At 34.4% G+C, this 22,143-nt stretch overlaps 1 protein-coding gene across 3 annotated transcripts in view; it reads left to right on the forward strand.

Moving 5' to 3' along the window:
* DPH6 (diphthamine biosynthesis 6) overlaps positions 1 to 22,143 on the forward strand; it is a 182,795-nt gene that overhangs the window by 69,376 nt on the left and 91,276 nt on the right. For all 3 annotated transcript variants that reach the window (XM_090141267.1, XM_090141268.1, XM_031593741.2), the window contains exons 9-12: positions 3,757 to 3,907; positions 5,181 to 5,312; positions 8,991 to 9,120; positions 12,129 to 12,303. In XM_090141267.1, coding sequence (XP_089997393.1) covers positions 3,757 to 3,907; positions 5,181 to 5,312; positions 8,991 to 9,120; positions 12,129 to 12,303 — 588 coding nt within the window. The remainder of the gene's footprint in view (positions 1 to 3,756; positions 3,908 to 5,180; positions 5,313 to 8,990; positions 9,121 to 12,128; positions 12,304 to 22,143) is intronic.

Genomic DNA, 22,143 nt, shown 5'->3' on the forward strand with positions numbered 1-22,143 from the left:
ATGTTTTTGGAGCATTGTGGGAGTCATCCTTGGATGAATCATTGTGATATATTGTAGCCATTGAAATCAGTGGTAGCCTATAATTACTTTTACAGTCTTTGATGTATGTAAGAAACCTCTAAGAATTTCTAGGATGTGGTAATTTCCCAATTTACAAAAATTTTGTAGCTGACTGGCTGCTTGTGTATGTGTGTAAACATATATGATTTTATTTATATCTGTGAAGCAATATTGATATGATCACTTATAAAATATAGAAAAGTTTAGAAAGAAAGGATCTGACAGTGGATTATCTAAAAATTTAGTGTCACACATTTTAGTTATTTGTTATTATTACAGTGCTACACAGGAGTACTGTAGGTTACACCAAACCAGTTGTAATAAAGTTTGTGAGTCTTATTACAGGTCCATGAAGAATATTTACAGAAAAGATGTTTAGAAACATAGTTGAAAGAACAGTTTTCACAGATGGCTTGAAAATTGAATAGGTGCTCTTTTCACATTCTGTTGCATCGTGTCATAAATTCAATCCACCTGATTAGGTAACAGAGAAGTTACAGATATGTAACAATACTTGTACAAGATACCCACCTCTCTAGATTTCTCAGGAGGTATTTATTAAAGCTTAACAAAATCAAGAAACATAGTGGCTGACATATTGGCAAGCTGGAACTTCCCCCTTTCTTATCAGCATATTTTTATCCTAATAATGGTTTGTTAACCATTTAAATTCAATATAATGTTATTGAAGTTAAAACCCAGGTGTTTTAATAAAAAAGCAACAGAAGCAAATAATGAGCAAACAAAAAGCAGCGCAACACTGTCATAGGATCATTCATGTAATTGTCTGTGCATACTCAAAGGCTGTTACCAAGTGAGTATATTGCATTAATATTCTTTGAATGTCCATGCTCTAGTTCTAGTTGTTTGTTTCATGATGGTCTTTACAATTTTGCCAGCATAAGTAGCTAACTCAAAAAACTCACCATTTGCAAAAGGATGTGGTAGCACTTTTAGCACTTGATGCAACTTAGCAGCATGTGTGTATTTCTTGTGGAAGTTTCATTATTTCCTTCATCTTGATTGTTGCAGCATAATCAAACTTGAGATTTTATTCAATTACAGGTCTATGTTCCTTCATTTTTATTCTGTAAGTCACAACTGAATATCTAGTTGGCTGTCAGGTGCTCCCAAGGTGATAGCAAAATATTTTAATTGTTGGCAATAGTGGATGTTGTAATTCAACAAATGGGAAGTGGTATAGATGCTGTTAGAAACTTGGGTATTGTAATGTTTGTATGCACATAGCCTTTGCGATACGTTGTAGTTTTCATCTTTGTGCTACGATGTTACTTTTAGTTGACTTCTTTTAACCTCTTATGTACCATTGATTTACATATGGTAGATTATTCCCTTGACTTTCATGCTTTTCTACGATGAATGAATAGAATGAGGTCCAATGAAAGATCATCAGCCTTTCTTAGAGCATAGTTTTAGAGTTTGCAGCATTCATAAAATTCACCTTGAGCTCTGTTAGAGGCAGCAGAACTGAGTTTCCTCTCAGAGTATAAGACTTTTTTGTAATATAGCCTTTCCTAAAAATTTCCAAAACCCTACTTTCATTTAACTTTTTCACTTAACTGGTGAAACATCAATGTAAATATTGAGCTCTCATCACAGACTTCTGATAAATATTATGAGTTTGTGCCTTTTTGTTTTTATTATTTTTGCTTAATATCAAGAGAGCTTTTAAAGTTCTACATAAAGATATGTTTTGTTTTCCAAAAGAAATAATAAAAAAAATAGTTGAATATATATAAATATAAAATATAAATATAAAAAATATAATTTTTTTTCTGAAAATTTTTATATTCAGAATTGATTAGTAACCTTTAATATAGCCCATTACTTGATAGCTTGTTTGGATCTAATTCTTTAAAAACAGAGAATGCAGAGGGTCGTGCTTTGGGTGACTTTACTTCATATAACTTATGCACTTGTGTGCTTTGCTGTATAATATTAATGTTCGTTTTCATAGAGGTTTGCATAGACATTCCATATTCAGTACAATTAATTTGTGGGCTAAAACAGTATTCAGCAGTTTGTAATCCTCACGTAAGGCTTCATATTTTGTCACCTTTTTGACTTGCTCTGTTACGCTTTATCATGATTTTGTGAATTTATTTCAGAAGTTTGCAAAAAAAATACATTGCTCAGATACTATATAAAAGATAAGATCATTGAGTAGTATCTGGAGCTGCAGCATGCAGTGTCATTTGCTTAAGGTTCATGGACAAATTCAGTCATAATTCATTTTCTTTTTAGATCAAGACAAGTAGTGTTTGCCAAGCTAGTGATGCCAAAGTCAGCATGTCCTGCAGATTAGGCTGCATTGGTAATTAAGATGGAAGAGAGTAGTGGGTTCTGACTGTTGATCTAAAAATAAAAATGGATACACATGTATGCTGTAATCACACAACTTGTTGGAAGCATAGTGAACACAGTGTTTTGGAAGGCCTGGTCAGTGTATGCTTTTTGCATTAAAAGGTACACTGTGTAGTTTTCTTATCCTAGGCCCAGGAAAGCATTTAGAAGCACAGAATCACCAAGACTGGAAACAAGCCTTTTGCATTGCCTGGGTTTGTTGTGGCCAAAGTACAGGACTCGGCACTTGGTCTTGTTGAACTTCATCCCGTTGGCCTCAGCCCAGCTATCCTGCCTGTCTGGATCCCTTTCTATCCCCTGGCAGATTGATGTTTCCTCCCAACTTGGTGTCATCTGCAAACTTATTGAGGAAGTTCTCAGTCTCATAGTCTAGGTCATCAGTAAGGATACTGAACAAGACAAGCACTGATTCTGACCCCTGGGGAATGCCACTCGTGGCCATTCAACAGTTGGGTTTAACTCCATTCAACACCACTCTCTGAACCCAGCTGTCCAGCCAGTTCTTTAACCAGAAAAGAGTGTGCTTGTCTAAGTCATGGACTGCCAGCTTCTCTAGGAGTATACTATGGGAGACAGCGTCAGAGGCTTTGCTGAAGTCTACGTAGACTACCACTAGATAGACTGTCCACTGCGTGGATAGAATTTAGGAAAAAGAAAAGACACCATACATTATTTTTCTTCCTTATCAAAACATTACTCGATGTATAATTTTCATAATGCTGCTTTATTTATCTCAAAATTCTGAGCATTCTAAAGCTTGTTGAGTTTGATGAAGTGTATAGTCTTTTCATGAGTTGAATGGAACAAGACTTACAGTGGCTGCATTTACTAAAGATTTAACAAGGTTTTAAAACTTTTCTTATAGTCTTTTGCACTGTCTCAAGTGTTTACTGACAGTGTTAATGATCAAGTTGGTACTATAACGCTTTTGTCCCTTTTTTCCCTTATTTTCTGGCAAACATAGCTGTCCTGCAAAATTGTGGAATAGTGTTTTTTCATTATAATATCATCCTGTCTCTTATCACAAGTTTCATTGTTTCTTATATCTGTTGTTATTGCTTACTAAACCTGGAATTTGATCCCATATGATGTATCAGTGGGAACATATTGTATGCTGATAATTCTGCAGTCTAAACAGTGGGAAAAACTGTTACTGTTTGCTCTTCCTTTAATTCTTCTAAGCTTAGGTGCTTGTCAAGCTGAAGTGGTTTTTGTAATTAAAACTGAAAGCTTGAATGATGAAATATGATGATTTCACATTGCTTGGTATGCTGTTTACTGGTTTATTTTATAATTTTTTTTCTCAAGCAGGAGAAATCTTCAGATACATTTATGGCCAATAGCTGCTCTTGTGAAGTAATCTGCAACAATAGTGATATTTTACTTTCTTCGGAACTGGATGAACAACAGAATATCAGTCCAATCATGTGGAAGGCTTTGAAACATAATTCTTTGGATTTCAGTGAGTTTTGTGCAACTTTCATTGGGAAAGTAATAGTGAATATTTTATGCGCTGCTGGGGGGGGGTCTAGCTGTTAAGACTATAAGACAATTTGTGCCCATTAATAGCCACATCTTTTTTTTTTTTTAAAAAAAGAGTCTCCTATTACAATTAGGTTTTCTGGTAGGAATCAATAAATCTGTGGTAATAAAACTCAAGTTATTTTGCAGAAGAAACATAACCCAATTTTTTCTTTCTTTCTTTCACACATTAATGTTTATAATTTGCCTAAACTAAATTACTGTAATATTACTGTCATTACAGTGGAGGGAATTAGTTGTTTAGAAGATCATGCCAGCACCTGTATCCTAACTCCATTTTAAATTGAAAGTATAAAAGGGAAGTCTAAAATGGGTAATAAAATGCCGTGACTTGACTTGCTTACATGGACAGACTTGCGTCTGTCCCATTAGTGAAAATAGTCACCATCTTACGTGCATGATCAAGCTTAGCACCCAAACAAGTTACTGTCCCTTAGGTGAGCTGCAGAACAAATCATATGCCTAATACTAGCATTGCCTCAAATGGGAGATGACTAACACAAAATAAACTAGTGTTTTTAGAATGCTAACTCACTGAAATACCACAGCATCACTTTTACTCAAAACCTAAAGATTAGTAACTCTGAAAAGTAAGTTTCATAGTGTAACAGTGTTTGATACGGAGTAGTGCATAGGCACTTTTAATGTGGATAAATTCTGGGGATTTTTAAAACAAACAAAACAATAATAACAAAAGCACCTAAACAGATAAAGCATTTGCTGCTTATTAGAACCAGGTTAAATTCTGTTAAAATTTGACAGGTAACTTTGAAAATCTGTTTCTATGTTGGCTGAATAATTTTGAAAATTGTAACTTTTCAATATCATTGCTTGTAACGTGTCTTTATCAGAACAAGTAGAAAAATTGTAAAAAGTCAGGGGAAAAGAAGTAAAGGAGGAGAGAAAAAATGAAATTCTCAGCTAAATACTACTTATAAGCACATTCTCTGGAGGCAGTGTTGAAGAAGTACTGCTTTGTGTGACAAGTACTGAATGGTAGCTTGGATACCAGCACACTTGTAATATTTGATTTATACCTACATTTCTGTAAATAAGTTATGAAGATTTTTTAACAATTTATATATATTTTTTTCCCCCATGGTTCTTCTTACTTAAGCAATTTAAAATGTATTCTTGGTTAATGTGACTGTTTTCATCTCTGTAATCATAGTGCTGTTATTAATTTCCCATAGGTAAGACATTTGGAAGTTCAGGGAAATCTGTGACTGGTTACCAGTGGTTTTCATGCATCACTGCACACTTTCATCCATCAAAAGACAAAAATGCTCAAGAGGCAGCAAGGGAAGCATTTTCATCTCTCCAAGGTGATTTTTTCAGATAATCCATTATCAGCTACTAATAATACATTTTCAAATATGGTATTAAATAAGGACTCTGTATTGCAATGTGACTTTGTAACTTCAGGTGTTGTGGTTGTCAGTTTGCCACCTCATCTAGTGTTTGATTGAAATCATTATTGGCTTTAATACTGAACACATCGTAATTTGGCTGCCATTGAAGGGCCTAGAAAGCCAGCACAGTGCTCATATCACTGTGATGCTGTTTCCATAGTACTTACTGGCTTTATAGCTTTCTTGAATATATACTATGTGTGAGAGTACGCATGCTGTTGATGCTGTCTACTTGCTAAAGCACTTTTATAGCTACTATAATTTTAAATTAAGTTTTCTAGAAAAATGTTGAACATTCCGGCATCTAGGATTAGGTCAGCAGCCATAAATCTTGCTTATATTCTTAATGCACAGGAAAAATTGCTTTCTTGGGAATTGTGAAATCCAAGTTCCTTACTATCCTGATATCTTATCCTTACTATCCAAGATATTGATCTATAATACAAAATGTTCAATTTTTTTTTTCATTATAATCATTAGATAAAACACATTTGTACAGTCTTCTTTTCATTCATAAAAATGGAAATAAGTCTTAGTGAGTAAATTGGTGGGCTTGAATTCTTGCTCACAAATTCTTGTGAAATGTTATTGTGTAAAATCTTAGATATATGTGCCTGATTTATTGATTGAATAGAGAACGATTAAGAAACCATAGAAATTGTTTGGAAATAAGGAAGTTGTTTGTCAACGGCCTTTAAGCTAGGTTTTAATTGCTTGGGAGTCAGAAGGGTAGATGTGATTAAATTTTTAATAAAAGGCAACAGTATTTAGTATAAATCTTCTGGGCAAAATATGTTAATTAAAGCAAAAGGATTGCATAATATTTTATTTTGTTCTTAGTATATTTGAATGGATATCTGCTAATACAGATACTACATATTTTTGCTACAGCATCTGTCATAGAAGAGAACTGATTGTGTCTTTGAGTAGTTCAGTAGCCTGTTGCTTTTAGCACATTTCTTTCATTAGCTGTTATTATAATCAGGAAAAATAGCAATATTCTCATCTTTGGATGAAAATGTCAGTTCTCAGATTTCCTTTGGGGTTATATTATTTTTGTAAGAGCTTGTGGAAGACTAGATAAATAAAGTTTCTGACATGGAAAAAGAAGCAATATGTGTTTGAGAACTTAGCTGATAGGCTGATATCCACCAGGCTTTGTCTGTAGTCATACTTCTGATCTATATAGCATTTCTGTCCTTTATGGTTTAAAAATGGAATAGGCACAGTCCTTTTAACCTTCACTTTCCAGGATTAACTGATTTAATGATCTCTAAAGAGGATAAGTGCTTCTCAAAGGATTCAGAAATATAAATTTATTGTTGGGCATTATGAAACATGCAATTGTTTCATAAAGTGGTTGGATTTCTTCCATAAAGCCAAGTACAAGAGGGAATTCAGTACGTTGCCGTTTACTTTTATTTTCTTAAACTGTTTTTTTAAGCATATCTTCAGATGACAAAGATTGAAGTGCTTTACATAAAAAGCAGCTTTGGACCAGATTTACCATGGCATATCTTCCTAGGCTTCACTGGAGCAACATGGTTTTTTATTGCATTAAAAATTAGTCTAGAATACTACTTGCTGTAGACAATTTTGATGTTGCCTTCTGTAGCTCTCTGCCTAAAGACCCAGATAACTCAAAAAAAAAAAAAAAAAAAAAAAAAAAAGAAGCTGTCCTTTTTTAGTGTGTGTCAGAAGCAATTCTGTATAAGAAAGAATGATTGTGGCTGTATTTTATAAATATTTTGTAAGAGTGAATGGCTTAAAATTCAACAGAAGGACTTTCCAGGTGTATCCTGAAAATGTGCTATGTGATTGTCTTCTCTTTGGGAGCAGATGTTTGTTGTTAAGAACCCAGGTGATGAATTGGTAGCTGGTTTTTATCTTTTTACTAACAGCAGTACCTTGGGAAGTCAATTTTATTATGTTTGCAAGCTCGGGAGATATTATTTCCTATCATTCCTCTCATTCACACAGAGAAAAAGGGAATTGTACTTATTTCTAAAAAGTTAAAAATTATAAATTTATCGAAATCTCTTTGCCTTTGACTTGCTATAATGCCATTTCATGTCCACAAATTATAGTTTGTTTCTCAGCTTACACAATTTAGACTTTCTTTTTTACATTTATTTTTTTTCTCTGACATTCCACATAATGCTGAAGAACCTTTAACTCTCAAGTAGTCCCAAACTCTACTTGATTAAAATTCTGACTGGAAATTTAGAAAATGTCATTATCTTCTCCTTGAGTGATGAAATAGCAGCTGATATTGACCTAGCGATTACTATCAGGCAGTTATAATATACATTTATATTTCTGGACAGAATTATCATTGTGTACTAATTTCTCAGCTGATCATTTCTGGAGATCTATCTTGACTTCAGACAAGTTCAATGTCAATTGTTTTGTAATCTCTTGTATCACTTAGCAGGGATTGTCTTTTTCTGTCAGTGAGAATTTTCCTTTCCCTCTTCAGACTGCCATCACTAGTGGCAGAATGACTACTGTGCTGGCGTGTGACTGCATCGACATTCATGGAAGTGTGCCAGATTCTATACTGTGTTTAAAGGCAAATAAATGTTTTTCACAAAATTATTTGTTTCTCACTAAGGCAAGGGTGAAGACTATTTATACTCTTATGCTGCTCCTCTGTAAGACTATATATAGATACGTATAGATACAAACTGTAATTCTAAAGGACAAGATCCCCAGAACTACATTGAGAAGAGCTTTGTGTATTTCATTTAAGTTAGGTAAATGCTATTATATGCTCTGTATTTCTTCACGTCTTTCAGAGAAGACTTGCTTTTTCATTTTGTTTCTCCTGCTTATGAGTTACGAAAGGTCCACACTGCAGAGCTGATCCACATATCTTGTATGGTATTGATGTATGTAAGAGTAAAACATTCTCCTTAAATGCTATGACTGAAATCTTCTATGTATACACATTCATATTATTTCCACTTCGCAGTATCTTTTCTTTAACTTTGTGTGCTGACATCATACCTTCATTTCTCCTGTGGCTACTTCCGTTTCCTACTGTCTGTCTTGCCATTTATAACTCTTTTCTTACTATTGAACTTTTTTTTAAAATCAGCTTAGACAAACATCCCTCCAGAATAGCACGTAAATGTTTAATCTTTTTATTTGAGAAGAGTTATGGACTAAAGGATTTCTTGTTGTCCCTTACAGTTCTGTTCATTTTTGATTCAAAATCTTGTATATTACTAGCTGTCATAGTCTGAAACAAAACAAAAAATTAACAGGAAAAAAAAAGGATAAAACTTAGTGATACAAAAAGTTAGGAATGTAACTTATCTATTTACATGAATGCGTGATACATTTTCTTTTGGAAAGGATTCACTGCTGTGTGGATAGAATTTATCGTTCTATTTCTGTCTACTTAGAAAATTAACATGAGAAAATTTCATGAAAATTTGGGCATTATGTAAGGAAAAGCAGTATGTTGCAAAGCCTTCAGTCATCTTTAGACAACTAGTTATTACCAGTTTGTTTTGTTGAACAAATACAGGATGCCTGTGTTTAAAATATTTTGGTTTTAACAGCTACATTATTTTTATCTTGCAGCAACTATAACTTCAGAGGGATTAAAACTGAAGGATATTATTTTGGTTCATCTGTATATGAAGAGTATGAAAGATTTCAGTGCTATAAATTCAGTTTATGCGACAGAATTTGATTTGTGTCCACCGGCAAGGTAGGATTAGACTACTGCTTTAGTATATTTATGATACACTGTAATGTACTGTATTATTGTTATCATATTTATGAAGCTTTTCTACAAATATTTATGTCTCACAGACTTGGAAACAGACTTTTGCTACCTTTTGAAGTAATCATGTCAGGGGTGCTCAAGTCAAAAACACTGGAGTTGGAAGTTCTTGCCTTAGTATTTTCCATAAGGTTTATAAATGCCCCTCAATATGACTTTACAGAAAAGTAGTGCATTTTTTGCAAGCATCAGTTCTCCTTAACTCAGGTGAAATGACAAGTCTTTTGTATTGATGGAGTTCTGTTTGCTTGTGTGTCTCTCTTGATCTTGGCAATTCTCCTCCTAACAGCCCAGGATATCATCAAACCTTGGTGATAAGGGCACGTTGCTGGCTTTCATTGTATACTAGGACCCACCAGGTCCATTTCTACAAAGCTGCTTTCCAGCTGGATGATTCCCAGCATGCACAGGTGCCTGGGGTTTTATCTAATTGCATGATTTTGCACTTGTTGCATAAGGTTCCTGTCAGCCCATTTCTCCAGCCTTTCCAGGTTTTTCTGAATGATAGCATCACCCTCTAATGTAACAATCGCCACTCTTAGTTTTGTATAATTTGCAAACTTGCTGAGGGTGTGCTTTGCCCTACCATTGCGATATCTGATGAAGATTCCACAGGATTGCACTAAATGTATCTTTGGCTTGACCCAATATGATCTTTTGTTGTGTGTTTCCATCATCTGATGAGTTGCATAGCTATACTTGCTTATTTAGTAAATATGCAAATATGAATAAGACATTACTTCAGAATGCGCTGTCTAATATTTTCATTCATAGAGCCTGAAATCATAACTATTTAATATCCATCATACAGAACTGTTAACATTGGGTCCTAGTCAAGCTCTGACATAATGAAACAATTTGTTAATATTGGGAATTTAATCCTGATGTTATTTGATTTTAGTTTGTTTATTGTTAGTTTTTTTGTTGTTTGTTTACCTCACTGGAAATTGGACTACAAACACCTAGCCCATGAAAATTTTGCTCTGCTTTTTTAAATTGTTAAATGTAATTTTCCCTTTGTAAATTCTTTCTTGCATTTGTCAGAAGAGCATATTTCTTATAACAGTAGTTCATGTTTTTAAGCTTCTGAGATACTGTGTTCAGTTTGCAGAACTACTATAGTTTGAAAAATCACTTGGATGGATCTTCTGGAAGTTACCTAGTCCAACCCACTTCTCAAAACTCAAAAAAAGGCAACTACGAGGATACCTTGTATCTTGTTATTTTTTGAATCAATTGTTCAGCATTTTCTAATGTAAAATATTAAATAATTTTTATTACAGAGAATTAATGTAGTTTAGTCACGTGAATTTTAAGTATAATGTGAAAATAGCTAGAAGATATTGTTAAGATGGTATGTTTACATTCTCCTAATTATCTGCGGTCAGGAAGAGGAAGACAGCAGGAAGAGGCTTTTTTGAGATCCTAATTGTAGTCCAGAGTTACCAAACAGTGGAGGAATGGAGTGGTGGTTTTGTGTACCAGAAGAGGAAGGATTTAGGCTCTGCTGTAAACTACACAAAAATGTATCTCTACTGCTATGTATCTTAAGTTCTCTTTATGGCACTTTCCCTGATCTAGCGTCCTTCATTTCTCATGCTGCTGCATGTCTTAAGCCTTCACATTTGCACAGCCAGCATATAATTTTCCATTACTTCTTGGAAAGGTCATAAAATAGCAGGTAGAAAGATTAGGAAGTTGCAGCAGGAAATGACTTTATGATTATTTTATAGAACATAAAGATTTATGTTGCATTTTAGCCAAAAGAAAAATTAAGCAGCAGTTTGCATGTCTACATAGTTGTGTTATGCACAGGGGCCTGTTTGTGGGAGTTCTCACAAGCAATATGCTAGAAGCATAGACTCAGGAGTCTAGATCTACACTAAATTTGTAAAATTGTCTTGAAAATTTACCATCCCAAGCAGAAAATCCATTCATCCATGCCTGTGATGATGATTATGAGGAAAAAACAGTGTATTTGCATGGGAAAGGAGGGAAGAAAGATAGTTTTCTTGGAAGAAATAAAGCAAGACAATTAAAATTTTGTAAGGTTATGTTACATGATACGTAAAGAGAACAAGTAATTCTTTGTTGGATACCTGCTGGGAGATAAATGACATTTTAATGCATAGACTATAAATATAATTATTTTTCTAGCTTTGAAACATAATTGTTGTTTTTTTTCATCTTTTATTCTTCCTTTTTATTTATTCCTCTCTCCGCCCTTCCCTCCCACCCACACACACTTTTTTCACTAGCCATTTGCAATAGACTTTGTCTATCATTCAGGCACACAGTTCTTAAATTTTTAAGTTCAGAGCAAACAAAAATGAACTTTCTTAATGAATGCTTAAGTAGGTTTTCTGTGCTATCATAAAAGTGCATTTGTCAAACAACTAAAACAAAAAAAAATATGCTTGGTATTGCATTATAACATGTGAGGATGGTGCAAAGCAACAATGAGCTGCTGCTGATGCTTAGAAAATTGAGCATTTAGTCCAGCATATGCAAGGTGAGTCAGTGAAAAATGGTTGGTGATATAACAAGGTGCTCCCTATCCAAAAGCTGCTTTAGCATAAGTTATTTCCAAAGTAGTATGGTCAAACTTTTCTTGGTAAAAGAATTCATGTATTCTTAAAATAATGATATACACCATTAAAATAAACAAAGGTAAATGAGCCATAGGCTGTGATTCTAGTTTCTCCTTGGTAGTGCAGATTGTCTTGCTGGAAGTGTGAAGCTGATTATCATTTGGAGAAGAGATAACAGCGTAAATACTAGCAGGTTACTGCAATACTGTAGTGTTTGTTCTTATGTTCCTGATAAAACTTCATTATTTAGTATCCAAAATAAAAAGAAATCAACATGGAAAATAAATGCTGATAGTGCATGCAAACACTATTTGAAAAAAGATAATTTTCTTCTGCTTTCAGAGTGTGTGTGGAAACCCTGTTACCTGATGGAGTACTGTTTTGCATTGATTGCCTTGCACATAGCAGTGACATTGCAGCAGATGACGTATTAAGTGAAGAAAAACTGGTCATGCATGTACAGAGTATTTCCCACTGGGCACCTGCTAGCATAGGACCTTACAGTCAATCCATCAAGGTAAGGAATCTTTATTATTTCATGTGAACTATACGTCAGATTACTGAAGTGGGTACAGTTTGGAAGACTCCTCCCCATCCAAATGAGTGTACAAGAAGAAGAAAGAAGGTATTAAAGTTTAAGGAAAGTGTTTTCTACTGTTAAAAAAAAAAAATCACTGAATCACAGAATTGTTCGGGTTGGAGATCATCGAGTCTAGCCCCCCTGCAAAGCAGGCCCCCTAGACTAGGTTGCAGAGGTAGGCATCCAGGCAGGTCTTGAATGCCCACAACCTCCCTGAGTCGCTCAGCTTTTCCTCATAAGAGAGGTGCTCCAGGCCCTTTATCATCTTTGTGACCCTCTGCTGGAGTCTTTCCAGGAGAAAAAAGAAATAAAAATTTTTTAAGCATTTTAAAGTTATATTTTTTAAACTTATGGACAAAACAGAAACACAACCTACATCATCAGGTTGTTGTTCACAAGACAGGTTTAATTATTCTTAATTGTATTAAGAGCAAATATTCATATTTAATCTCAAAAACAGCATACTTTTTGTTGCTTATTATGTTTACATTGAATAATTCTGTCACATTCTCATTTTTATAATCTGCCTAGATTACAAATGCACTTTAGGAACAGCCAAGCATATTTGAAATTTGTTTAAAGTGAGCAAATCCAGTCTTTTTCCATGGGTCAGTCAATTGTAAAGCGCCTAAGTAGTGAAATTGCTCTTGATATTATTCAGCCATTTAGAAGTACACAGAGGTTGTACTTTGTTTCCAATTAATAACGAAGTAAATAGAATAATGCACATCATATAGAAAGCATGAAAAATGAGGCAGCAAAGTATCGTTGATAAGAACACTGAAAATTTGAATGAAAACTTTTTGCAATGAAGCAGAAATCCTCTTGCCCAGATAGCACTAGCTGAGCTGATGAAGTATGTCACCTTTTATACTGCAAAAACTCTGTATTTCTTTACCAGTGTTTTTCTTATAAACCAAGTCTAGCCCAACTGTACTATGAGGACAAAAAGTAAAAATTTGATCATGACAATATCCTTCTGATCTGTAGCAGAACAGTGGCAGAATGATACTAGGATTTAAATTCCACTCAAAATATTTATATAAAGGTTCTTTTCTCTTTTGAGAAAAGATGACCTCAGTGTTTCTAAATAGACGTAAACTGTTTTAAGATAAAATATGGCTGACTTGTAAGAAAAAAAGCAGATTATTTTTCTTGGTCCACTTGTTTTAATAGTGTAGAACACTGTCTTTATCAGCTACTGGAATGTAAGCTACATTAGAGTTATTGCATTGTATCACAAATGTCTAGGACTTGCAGTGATAATGTGTTATTTTCTAATTATATTAGCTGATGTACTAAAACTTATGCCTTTCTGTAAGCCTAATCTCACAGGGTAATGAGAGATCAAAGCATGGTCATTCTGGTTTTGTAAATTTTGTTTACCGTCTTTCAGTCCTGTGTGAGAAACCTGTAGTAGTGAATTTTAGCCATACTTTAAAAAGAATTAAGGCATTCGCATATTTTCAGGTTTTTTTTTTTTATGCCTGATATTACTGGGGACTATAACAATCAGGCAGAATGAAATCGTTTAGTTTATCTCTGTCCTCATCATGTTTTCAGTACATCTGTGGAAAGCTTAAGTTGATACTGAGAGAGAATTGTATGGTCCTTTTGCCCTCATGTTTGGAGATGTTCCTTTTAGGCAGACTTCCAAAGTATTATAATTATACCCTTCTAATACAAATACAATATAGTATCTAGGCTATATTCTGTTTCAGAATAAGCAGTCATGAGTGGCTTGCCTTCATAAAAAAATTTTAAAAAGCCTATCTCTACTGAAACACTAAACACATAAGTAATTTAAAAGTCTATTTGAACTTTGTTTTGAAAAACTTCCTTGTTTTTCTATCTGGAAATGAGCAAATAAACTGGAACAGTGGAATCTATTGTACTGTCATATTCTACAATAATTTTCAATGCTGACATTACCTATTTTATAAATATAATGATATACAATTATCTATGACTTAATTATGTCTGATGACACTTCTAGATTTTCCTTGTGACCTCAATACTTTCCCTCTGACAGCTGCCAAATTCCAGTTTCTACCATCCTTCAGGCATCTTATTCTCAATGTTCTTTTCTACGCTGTTTGAACCTAGTAGCATAAACTCTTAGTTTCTCTCAATTCCAGTGTCGGGGTCCCTGCAACTAATTTGGATTCTGTTTCCTGTTTATTCATCTGCCAGTAAATCACTTATTTGCTTTTTTTTATGGGCTTGTCATTTCTAACTGTCCAGGGATGCACATAGCTCATGGACCATGGGCTGGACACAACTGGTGTAGTTGAATCCAAGTGATCTGTAGTTTCCTGCAAATCAGAAGTTACTATACAAACATCTTTATCAAATAGTGCTGATTTCATACATCATTGATACAATAAAGTCTGATTCAAATGGCTATTTAGCTAATAACATCATCTTACTCAGTTTATCAGTTTGAGGTAATTACTCAAAATTATTACTCAAAAGTATTGCTCTGCCAAGGAAGGGGCCACAAGGTTTAATTCTGGGTGTGCTATTTACAGATTAATTAGGACATTTAACTTCATTTTTAATACTAAAGAATTAATCCCATAAAAATTAGTGATCTCGGAGGAGTCAGTTGTCAACTTCTGACAGGATCTCTTTGCCGTAATCTATTAAAATGCTGCTTTTATCTTGTCTTGCCTGTGTCATATTTTATGGATTTTTTCATAAACACTGCCTATACTTCATAAATGTCTCAATTTTCTAGTCTATTAACATTACTTCAAAAGCAATTGATAAAAGAGTAGGGCATGCATGAAATAATACACCAATAATGTGAAGTGCTGGAGGCAAGAACAGTGGGTAGTATCTGCGCAGCTTGTGAGCTGAAACAATGAAAGGATGTTTTATCTACTACAATAAAGAAACAAATGATCATTTTTGATAGCAGGAAAAAAAGATTGCTGGTAATTGGGCAGATGAAAAATGGGTTACATGGAAAATACAGCATATTTTGAAAGTGGTAACTGATTGGAGAAAACAAACATCTCCAAGCATATATTTACATTTTCCAAACCTTTCCCCTTTGATTATGATATAGTCATTTTCATATTGTACGTGGCACAGTTTTTAAATACTTGCTGTGAACTCCTAGAAATGGAAATACATGTGGTTCTTAAAGGAATACACATTTGTGAAAGAGGTGTTTGGAAAGATGTACAAACTAAAAGCCCCCAAGTGAATGAACACTTCAAAAGTGCTCATAGTTCCTTTGAATTAATAATAATTTCCCAGTTAAGGAAGGATTAAACATAGAGGACTTGATTTGTTGGATAAAGTATTTTGCCTTTCCCTTTACCACATTTGTATGAGAGAGCCTGCGTTTTCAACCTTACATTTTAAGTTTTGCTAATGAAATTGAACTCTTCATCCTTCTTAAGATTCAGCATCCAAATAGTGATGAGGTCAGGAAACCACAAAGAAAACTGGTAGCATAAACTAGTAATGCATAAAGAATATATATAAGTAATCAGTATGGTAAATAAAATACATTTATTAAAATCCTGAAAGCAATAGAAATTTCTAAAAGGCGTCTATTACGTTGTCTCTGCTTTTAGGTATTCTGAGCATGCATTCTGTGGAGCATCTCAGCTCCCACTCATATTAAGGTGACTGTCAGAAATCAAATGTGGAACTGAGATACTTAGTGCATTAAAACAAATTAAGTATACACTGGCTTGATACCTGTCTGTCATAGCTTCAGTGGCCACTATTTTACACAAAGTGTATTAAGGCACTGCTGTCAGATTCAACTGCCTTACTTAGGGCAGTCCTTCATAGTGTCTTCTCCCAGACTCTGCTTCACTCTGTATCAATTTAAATTTGCCAGGTAATTCTCTGTTTGCTTGAAAAATCTGTAACTGCCTAAACTTTGATTGGTGCTGTTGCTGCCATCTAGGGAGACAGACATCTGTCTGTTTTGTCTCTACAGTCTCATCTCTTCAGATTTAAGAATATGCAAACATAAACCGTGGTCCCCAGAAGAGTCTAAATATGAGGAGGTGAAAAGGATGACTGTCATGTTTTGTATGATGAAGGGTTTAGTGTGCTTGCTTAGAAAATGCAGAAATTAAGTTTGAGTTCCCTGGAGGCTGAACATTTAATCTAGAGCTCACGCTACCCAAATGTTTGTCTGCAGGGTGTACTGGAAGTGTACTTCTCACTTTCCTGTTTGATAATCACAATCCGAAAGTGAGGAACCATAAACAAAGTGTCAAATTTCAGTGTGGTTAGAGAGTTTAGATCTGAGATACTATAGGCATCTTTACTCTCTGGAGGATACTCAGGATCCCTAATAAGAGGGAGCTCTCCTTGGAATAGAGGGCCTATGTTTCACTTATGCGTCATGAAAAGGTTCAGAGCATGATTATTAAGATACCAAGTTCATCTTTTAATTCAACTGTAATGAAAAGGAGCAAATCTGTTTTTTTTTTTGTTGTTGTTGTTTTTGTTTGTTTGTTTGTTTGGGGTTTTTTTTGTTTGTTTGTTTTTGTGGGTTTTTTTTTTTTTGGTTGTGGTGGTTAGTTGTTTTTCTCTGGTTTTGCTTCTGTTTATTTTCCTTGGAGAAATGATACAGACACTGAAATTTTTTCAGTCCCAGACAATGGCATTCAGACTTAGATATTGTCCTTCCAGAATTTCACTCAGAGTGTTTCATTGCTTCCAAGTAACTAGTTTAGTAAACTGTATGTTCATTACTAAATTCCAGTGCTGATGTAAATACCAGGTAAGTCTCTAATGTAGGAATGTGAACGTAACATCAAAAGAGAAGCCAAAAAAAAATGGTTTGTGAGAATTCTTCCAGTTGCTTAATAGAAAGTAATCTTGTGCATTTTTTTTACTTCCTCTTTCTTTTCCTCTCCACATAAACTGCAGACAGCGTTTTTCTGTACCTCAAAGAAAGAGGACTTAATATTTTTGTGGTTTGTACTTCTACCTTCCTTTGATGGCTCTGAATACGTATTGTACACTCACCACAAGTAAGGTTATGTTTACTGATAAACCCAACTGTTTTTCAATGTTTTAAATCTGTGATTGGAATTTGATCAATGGCAGATATGAATACCTTCCTGCTAATGATACACCTGAAGGTTTGCGACCTGATATTTAGCATTCTTATGAAAGTGTGGTGTAATTATTCTTCTAATTCTAGGAGGAGCTATGTGTGAATTTATGTATGACAGGAATACCTTTGATTTCTGCTCATATACTTAAATTTTATGTATAGGAGTTTAATATATAGATGAAAAACTTGCAGCACTAGAATTTAGTAATGAAGATGTGCCCTAAATGGCTTGATTACTATGAGCAGCTCATTCCAGGTAACTACTTGTTCCCTTGATTTGACTTGAAAACTCAAGCAATTGAACATCTGCAAAAAGATTTGGCTTTGCAATAATCAGCAGTAAATAGCACAGTCAAAATCTGTCAATCAGTGGAATACTTCAGAATTCTTAAGATTCAATGTTCAAATTGAATTAAACCAGAAATAATGAAAGACATGACTATAGTGATCATAAACTGCATGGACTATTTAAATGAAGTTGACACTAATGTGTAAATCTTACAGAGGGTTGCAAGAGATGCTTTTGAGATTCAGTAAAAGTGTTAAGCCTGACTCTCAACTCCTCTTCATCTGCTATCCTTTGGATTGTTTGCTAGCTGTATCAGATTCACAAACAAGGGAACCTTAGCACGCCTACAACCATCTGCTAGTACTCCATGAAACCCTCACTGAAACCTCAGTCCACTTTTTATGCCAACAAAAAGTTTTCCTTAGCAGAAGGAAAACTTTCCCCACTGATTCCATAGCAAAATCAGCCTCTTGACCAACAGCCTCATAGCTTTCTGCATATCTTGCCATCTCTATGCCAGTATGCCACTTTATAATGCCCATTGAAGCTTTACCAGAAAATGACCAAAATTTGAAAAACTGGCATAAACATCTCAATTTCATTGTGACAACAGCTAGTTTCACTAATTCCATTTGTACCAGACTGGATAAAGGAGTGAACATGAAAATAACCCTGCACTTGGCCAATGTCTTTGTGGACTGCCTAGAAAATAATTGTGTTATTAATGTCATGGTATATCTGACAGATGAAAAGTTGGTTGTCTGAACTGTAAACCTAAGACTACTGTATGAATTTCTGCCACTAATTCAATAATTATCAACTTTTTGCCAAGCCACCTCTGAAACATTCCTACGCTATTGCTTTTCTACATGCTATCATCATCATCAACACTGCATTGTAAAAACTCCATAAAATAAAAATCTACAACAACCTTTTAAGAGATGCAGTGTGCAGTTATACCCTTAAATAAGACATATGGTCTGAGCAGAAAATATCTTAGTCAGCTAAAGAGGATTTTTAATCAACAAAAAACACTTCTGTGAAAAAGAAGCCACCTGAAAACAATGTTGGGAATTATCAACTTAACAAAAAAAAGTTGCTGCTGATCCTAAATCCTTACCTGTCATGTACTATCTATCAACTGAACTTTTAGAACATCACTGCATACCTACAGTCTGTGACAGAAGAATATCCTAGTCTTAAAATGTCTTCCAAGAAAAACTTTCTCAGAAGCACCTATCCTAGTATTTAAACAGCCCTTTAACCTCACTGAGCTTATCATTAGAAGCAAGCACTGTGTGATACAAAATACACTCGACAGATCTAATGTGTGTATCAGGGTGAAATGGAAACTCTCTAAAGTAAATGAACCTATAAATGAATCTTTAAGTAAATGAATCTTTAATTAAATGAATCTTTAGATTCTCTTTCAACACTTCTAGAATCATAATAAATTTCATGTACTGTTACAATAATTTCCAAGTGAAAATGAGCCACTAGCATGCCTCCCATTGAATGGTACAGAAAATTTTTCAAGGGCAAAAATTATCCTTTGGTACTAACATAAGCACTTCTAACAAAACAAAATCTATGTAATCTCTTAGTTCTGATTCTTAAGGGAAATTCGCATAAAGATTCAGAAGATGAGAATAAGAAGTAGAATTTGTACTTCTGTTGTTTTTGTTTTGTTTGTTTGTTTGTTTGTTTAAGTGAAATTCTGCTAAAAACATTCAATGATCTTACTGTGCTCTGTAAAGTTCCTTGAACATTGGAACATTGTAGCAGAAGCTACTAGCTTGCCTGTGTTTCTCCTAAGTAATCAGTATCTTCTCTTTCTCCACCTTTGCCTCTTTCTCTGACATCTCCTCTGCAGTTTCCATTTTTCATATAAAAATAGCAAACTAATACATATGCAGTTCTCCTCATCCTGTGTTTAGCTTCAAAAGCGATTGCAGTGCTTTCAGACCAGTCACCTAAATTACTTCCTAGGAATAAGCTCATTTTTTCCTACATTTTCCTGCTTCTCCATGTTCTTCTTTAATGTTTTTTGAGAGGGATCCTAATCAGAGTTCAAACATCTTTTTCAGAATTATGTATTTGCTACTGGCAAATTTATTTGGGTCCACTACATTATTTTGGTATTTTGGCACCTCAAATTTTTTCATCCCCCATCCCACTTTGTTTTCAGTGGTGAATTTGATGCATGAGAGCCTGAGGGTTGAGCTCAGTAACAGAAACATTGTCTCTTTCTCTAGAGGTTCAGTTATGTGATTATTGTGACAGGTTTGAAGTGCTCATGAAGTGCTTTCTCTTTGAATTTTCACTAGGTTAACTGTTTGTGAGCCATACTGTGTCCTAGATAACTCATCCCTATATATTCTCTACAATAGACAGAAATAACATCTTGGTTCTTTGTGTAGCTGGTATTTCTCCCAACTTTGGGTTTGCAAAAATTCCACTTGTGGGGATACTCATCGTGTGTGTTTGTGTGCCCACTGAAACACTTTCATGGACCAAACTTCTCTCTTTACTCATTTCCTAATGCTATCCATGTATTTTTTTGTGATACACACCTTCCTCTGTAGTCCAGTTTTGTACTTCCTTGGGAAGGTATCCAGATGTTACGAGACATCAAGTTAGTAATTTCTCCAGTTTTTATTCTTTGCAGAAGTATTCTACTGAGACACTAACGTCTCTTCATAAACATAGCCTTATTTTTTCTATAGGACTGAAAGCCAGTTAAAGCAGAACTTACTGTGATAAATCAATGCCCTCCATATCATTATACACTGAAATAGTACTGAACTTCAAAAATGTGTGAAATATTTCTCTTTTTTCCAAATAGCTTTTGATACTCCAGATCTGACATCTATTTTAAGCGTGAAACCTCTTTGCTTTTAGCTGTTATTTTTTATTGCTGAAACTATAGTCAGTTGACATGAGGAATTCAATCTGAAGCACTGTGCTCTTGTTCCAACTTTTTCCTCCTTGCACTCTTTCAATGCAAGTATGGGATCTATCACCCTCAGGCAGTACTAGCAAAGATAGCAGTCATCTTTAGAGCTAGAGCAGTTTGTGTCCATGGCTCTTGGTAAGATCTTCAACCCTTTAAGGAGATAGATTATTGGTTGTTTTCCCATCCTTTCTTATTGATTTTGAGAGACTGCAAATCATTTTTATTCTTCAATTTGTTTTGACTAAGCTTCCTCCTACTTCTCTAAAAACCTGAAAAAAAAAAACATTCTTTCGAGACAGCATTATTATCTATTCTCAAGTGCAAGTGCATGTCATTCCTTTAAACTGCAGTTAATGTTTTAGGGGTTGAACACATTTTTATCCCCAAGTCCAAGTGTACTGTTTCTCACCACAAATTCTGCGAACAAAAAGCATCCTTGAAATCCTTTAAGAGAATTCTGTTGCAGAGAACATTCTCTTAGCATCTTTTAGTGATGAAATAGAACAATTTTTTCAAAGCAAGATTAGTTGACCTGACTGTTGCATTTTACAGCAGCTTAAAATGGAAAAGCCAAGCTTGCTTGCATGTCTATGGCAAGGGATGCATTGATCTTAGGCTCAGAGAGTCCAGGATTTGATTTTTCTGCACCAGAGAGCAATTTTTGACATCTCATTTTTATTGTTTCCAAGGCTAATAGAGTGTTTTGAAAGGTTTAGATGTTCTTCCTCCATAGCTGATAGTCATTTGAGGGTAATTTCTGGTTGTTTGTCTTTTGTTACACCTCCAAATTATAGTTGTATTTATTTTTTTCTGTGTTTGTGGCAAATTATTCCTACTGGTTCTTGCACGTTAATGTAGGAAAACTTACCTTATAGGTGACATTTTTACATGCATTGCTTCCCTGAACCGTTTCTCTCAGCAAGCAAACTGAGAGGCTTTTGTAACTTGAGGTCAACATCCAGTGAGGGTTCAAAAATAAATGTTTTGGCTTCAAAGTTCTGGTAGATTTCATGTTGTGTCTTGTTATCTTATAAGAGAAAATTACAATTAACTTTTGGCAAGTTAACATTGTCTTTCTCCCAGTTATGGTATGATGTCAGTGTGACCTGTTTCTTCTGTTTCTGACTAGAGCTGAATATCAGTGTAGACTTAATTTTCCTTTTAATATTATAAAAAAAAAAAATTGTGAAATATTTTGTAGTCTATAGAGATGAAGATTACTGTGTAAGATGATTTGTTAGTATTAGGCAGAGAAGTTATTTCATTTTCTAATTATTTTTTATGTTTCTTTTGCTGCAATTCTTAGCGCTTACATGAAGGGATTTTTTACTGGTATGATATATTTATTTTCTTTCATTCTTTTTATTTGCCTTTTTTTATTCCCTTTATTCAGTAATTTGAGAAGGAAAGAGTTGTTTTTAAGAAGAAATAACG

This window comes from Phasianus colchicus, chromosome 5 (assembly GCF_987193195.1).
Source record: "Phasianus colchicus chromosome 5, bPhaCol1.hap1.1, whole genome shotgun sequence".
In the NCBI taxonomy this organism is placed as follows: Eukaryota; Metazoa; Chordata; class Aves; order Galliformes; family Phasianidae; genus Phasianus; species Phasianus colchicus.